The 3,950-nt window shown below is 40.4% G+C and overlaps 1 protein-coding gene across 1 annotated transcript in view; it reads right to left on the bottom strand.

The window, feature by feature from the left end:
* The window catches only part of MANSC4 (MANSC domain containing 4), an 8,869-nt gene extending 5,802 nt beyond the window's left edge, over positions 1-3,067 (bottom strand). The window contains exon 1 of the mRNA XM_011934109.1: positions 2,839-3,067. Within this exon, the coding sequence (XP_011789499.1) occupies positions 2,839-3,067 (229 nt within the window). The remainder of the gene's footprint in view (positions 1-2,838) is intronic.
* Positions 3,068-3,950: the final 883 nt, after the last annotated feature.

Raw genomic sequence — 3,950 nt, 5'->3', positions numbered from 1 at the left:
AAACCCCGTCTCTACTAAAAACACAAAAATTAGCCAGGCGTGTTAGCACATGCCTGTAATCTCAGCTATTTGGGAGGCTGAGGCAAGAGAATCATTTGAACCTGGGAAGCAGAGTTTGCAGTGAGCTGAGATTGTGCCACTGCATTCCATCCTGGGCAAAAGAATAAGACTCTGTCTCAAAAAAAAAAAAAAAAAAAAAGAAGAAGAAGAAGAAAAAGAAAATGTTTTCTGACAGAGGAAGAGAAGACTTAAAAAGAAAAAAATTTCCTTACTTCTGGAAAATCTGAAACAGATTTGTGTAATGCAAATCTTCAGTCTACCCTCACAAAAGTGCAACATAGATTTTACTTCTGCTACAGTGCAGTAGAGACCGTGTGATATGAAATATCCATTGGCCAAAAGGTATCAGCCTTTCTTTTTCAGTCACCCAGACTGGAGCGAAGTGGTGCAATCTCGGCTCAATGCAACTTCTGCCTCCTGGGTTCAAGTGATTCTCCTGCCTCAGCCTCCTGAGTAGCTGGGATTACAGGGGTGCACTACCACGCCTACTTAATTTTTGTATTTTTGGTAGAGACGGATTTCACCATGTTGTCCAGGCTGCTCTCAAACTCCTAACCTCAAGTGATCTGCCTGCCTTGGCCTCCCAAAGTGCTGGGATTACAGGCATGAGCTACCTGCCAAGGTATCAACTTCTTTAATAAAATAAGATTACAGAGGGCTAGCGTCTGATCACCAGACCTCAAAGCATGCCTAAAGCTGTGGATCTGCTGCTTGCAGAACCTGTACTGCTTTTGGGTAAGGTGATCTGTGAGGAGTTACATCTCCATCGTTACTTCTAGGACATCCTCATGTTGCTGCACTCTATTTTTCCAGGAGAAAGAATAAGACAAAAATTAGTTAATAATACATTGCTAATACATTACACATTACAAATACATTCCCTGAGAACTGTGCTGTAAAGTTTAAGGGAAAGAAAAACTATTCAAACTTAAGACTTTTAAATTTCTGATGAGAAAGTAGTTGATTCTGTAGAGGACAATTTTGAAACGTGTTTTACATTCCTTGTATACATTTCAGCATCCCAGCTCTGAGCAGGATTGTGGCATTTTAAAGTTATGGCTTCCAGCTAATAACTGGCATGTGCCTTCCTGTTTTTTCTCGTTCTGAAGGAAGAAAGCCACAACTGGGAAGTTATAGGGGCTCTAAAATCATGGGATTGCCCTATATGCTTACAGTATCCCCGACAGTCCAAAGGCCAGAGCTTCTCTGCTGTGGAGTCAGGTAAATCCATGCTAAGGGAAAATTCAAAAAAATGTACTGCCTCTCCGCCATCTCCTCTCAGCGAGGACTTACGGGAGTTAGAAGCATCTGGAAGGTGGAAATCTGGATTGGCTATCTTTTCAAAAAGATTTCCTCCTATTAAATTAATTATTGTAGCTCCAATTTTCATCTCAAAAATCTTACATAATAATCTTACATACACAAAAATCTTACATAATTGGGCAAGAGGCATTGGAAGTTAACAAGTTGATACGAAACCATGGAAAGAAGTGTGGAACAACCAAGGAAATTATTTTAAAGTGCTGTGCTGCTTTTGCTGTTTCTTTTCAAGTAGCTTTAAAATCTTGGAAAAATGAAAAAGAAATGAAAGAAGTCTTTTGGCAATTATAACTTGAAATCCTGCAATAATAAAATAAACATTCCTAATTGCAGGTCTTGATCATATTATATGGATGAAGTCTACATGCAGATTCTATATGACAGACAAAATATTTATGAGGAATATTTGGAAATATGATTTTGGGGTGGGTGTTTGACATATATCTTCCTATTTCTTTCAAAACATGAATCACACTCTAAATTCTTTTTTAATACATTCCACATTTGGTAAACCCAAGTCAGCACATTTTGTGTGTGTGACAGAATCACACCAGCATAAGGCAGTGCCCTCTGCTTTAACCTTTACAAGGAAAGTAATCTTTTTATTATTTATTTATTTATTTTGAGACAGGAGTCTCGTTCTGTTGCCCAGGCTGGAGTGCACTGGTGTGATCTTGGCTCACTGCAACCTCTGCCTCCCGGGTTCAAGCAATTCTACTGACTCAGTCTCCCGGGTAGCTGGGATTACAGGCACCTGCCACCACCGCTGGCTAATTTTTGTATTTTTAGTAGAGAGGGGGTTTCACCATGTTGGCCAGGTTGGTCTCCAACTCCTGACCTCAGGTGATCCACCCACCTTGGCCTCCCAAAATTCTGAGATTACAGGCATGAGCCACCGCACCTGGCTGAGCACATAAAAAAATTTGATATGATACTAATATCACCAAAATGTACTTTGAAAGGGAAATTATAATAAATATTTGACTGGATGCAGTAGTTCACATCTGTAATCCCAGCACTTTGGGAGGCTGAGACAGAAGGACCGCTTAAGTCCAGGAGTTCGAGACCAGCGTAGGCAACATAGAGAGACTCTGCCTCTAAAAATTTAAAATAAAATGAGAAATAAATATTTTAAAAATCATATATATTTTGAGCTATAAATTAACCTTGGGGGAAATATTTCCGTTTAGCATTTTGGTGAAGAAAAGAGGATTCAGTTTCCTGTAGGTTCTGTTGAATTCTGGGTCATTATTAGATATGTAAATAGAGCCTGCTCTGGCCCAGACTGGGAAATCAGTTTCAATGGCTCTCTTTCCTCTCCCTCTCTCTCCCACACCCCAGGGCATCTTCTCTAGTCCTTTACAACTGTTCACTGGCCTCTGCCTAGGACTCCTCACTTAGGGCTTCATCCTTGGAAGTTTCGTCTTATTTTTGCCCAAGCATATCATGAATACTTACCATCCTTCCGAAGACAGCAGCTCCTACTGCACTTCTGGCCAGTGCTTTCAGAATAATACTTCAAGAACTGGGCTCCCAGCTTCTGAGACTCCTCCAGATCGATTAGAAGACCAGGGAAGCGACGGATCCAGCAGTCTCTGTAAAAAACTGTGGGTGAGCAGAGAGAGTCTGATGTCCACCCCATGCTTAGGAGCAATATCATGTTAACTGCTACCACTGCCACATGCATTTTTCCTGTATGAAGGAAGACTCGAAGATAAGTCTGATTTCCAGACAGAAGCTGAATACCGGAGTTTAGGACAGTCTCTGGAATGTCAGAGGTGTTAAGGGAGAGCTTCCTCGGAGCTTTTCTGGAGAGTCACTTTCCAGAAAAATAAGACCACTCTTTGACTGCATATTGATTTTTCTTTTCTTTCTTCCCAGGCCCCAGGTGAACATTTGATTTGCTGGCATTCTTTCTGAACATTTTCCAGGCTATTTCAATCCCCTGTCCCTTAGCATCTTAAGACGTGCATTCTCTTTTCTTCTTTCTCTGAAAGTGAATAGTCACAGACACCTTTTGCTAAGTAAATATAAAGACAAGTGGAAACCTTAGTCAAGAGGCTTTCTGAGGGAAACAGTAAGTTAGTCACTTGACGTCAGATAAAGGAAGTATCCATTTCATCATAAACAAGACATGATTTTGTGAGGGCACTTCTGTTTGATTTTTAAAGAACTTGTAACTGCAGATTGTTTTTTAAAAAATCACCTATATTTCTTTGAATTTAAGTTCTGACATTTAGGTTCACTAAAAAAATTTTTTTGCACTGGTTTGGGTTTTCACTCTGACTTAAAAAAAAACTTGGCCAAGCACAGTGGCTCACACCTGTCATCTCAACACTTGGGGAGGCTGAGGTGAGATTGCTTGAGCCTGGGAGGTAGACATTGCAGTGAGCCGAGATGACACTACTGTACTCCAGCCTGGGTGACAGAGCGAGACCCTGTCTCAGAAAAACCAAACCAAACAAACAGAAAACACTAGGAAAATGGTGAAATGTTTTAAAATTTCTAAATAGTAATAAAATCATTTCAATTGCAATGCCCAAACATTTGGAAAGGCAGTGAAAATGAAC

Source organism: Colobus angolensis, unplaced genomic scaffold (genome assembly GCF_000951035.1).
Source record: "Colobus angolensis palliatus isolate OR3802 unplaced genomic scaffold, Cang.pa_1.0 Scaffold131, whole genome shotgun sequence".
In the NCBI taxonomy this organism is placed as follows: Eukaryota; Metazoa; Chordata; class Mammalia; order Primates; family Cercopithecidae; genus Colobus; species Colobus angolensis.
The sequence above is the reverse complement of the archived record's forward strand: the minus strand, read 5'-3'. Positions and strand labels throughout refer to the sequence as shown.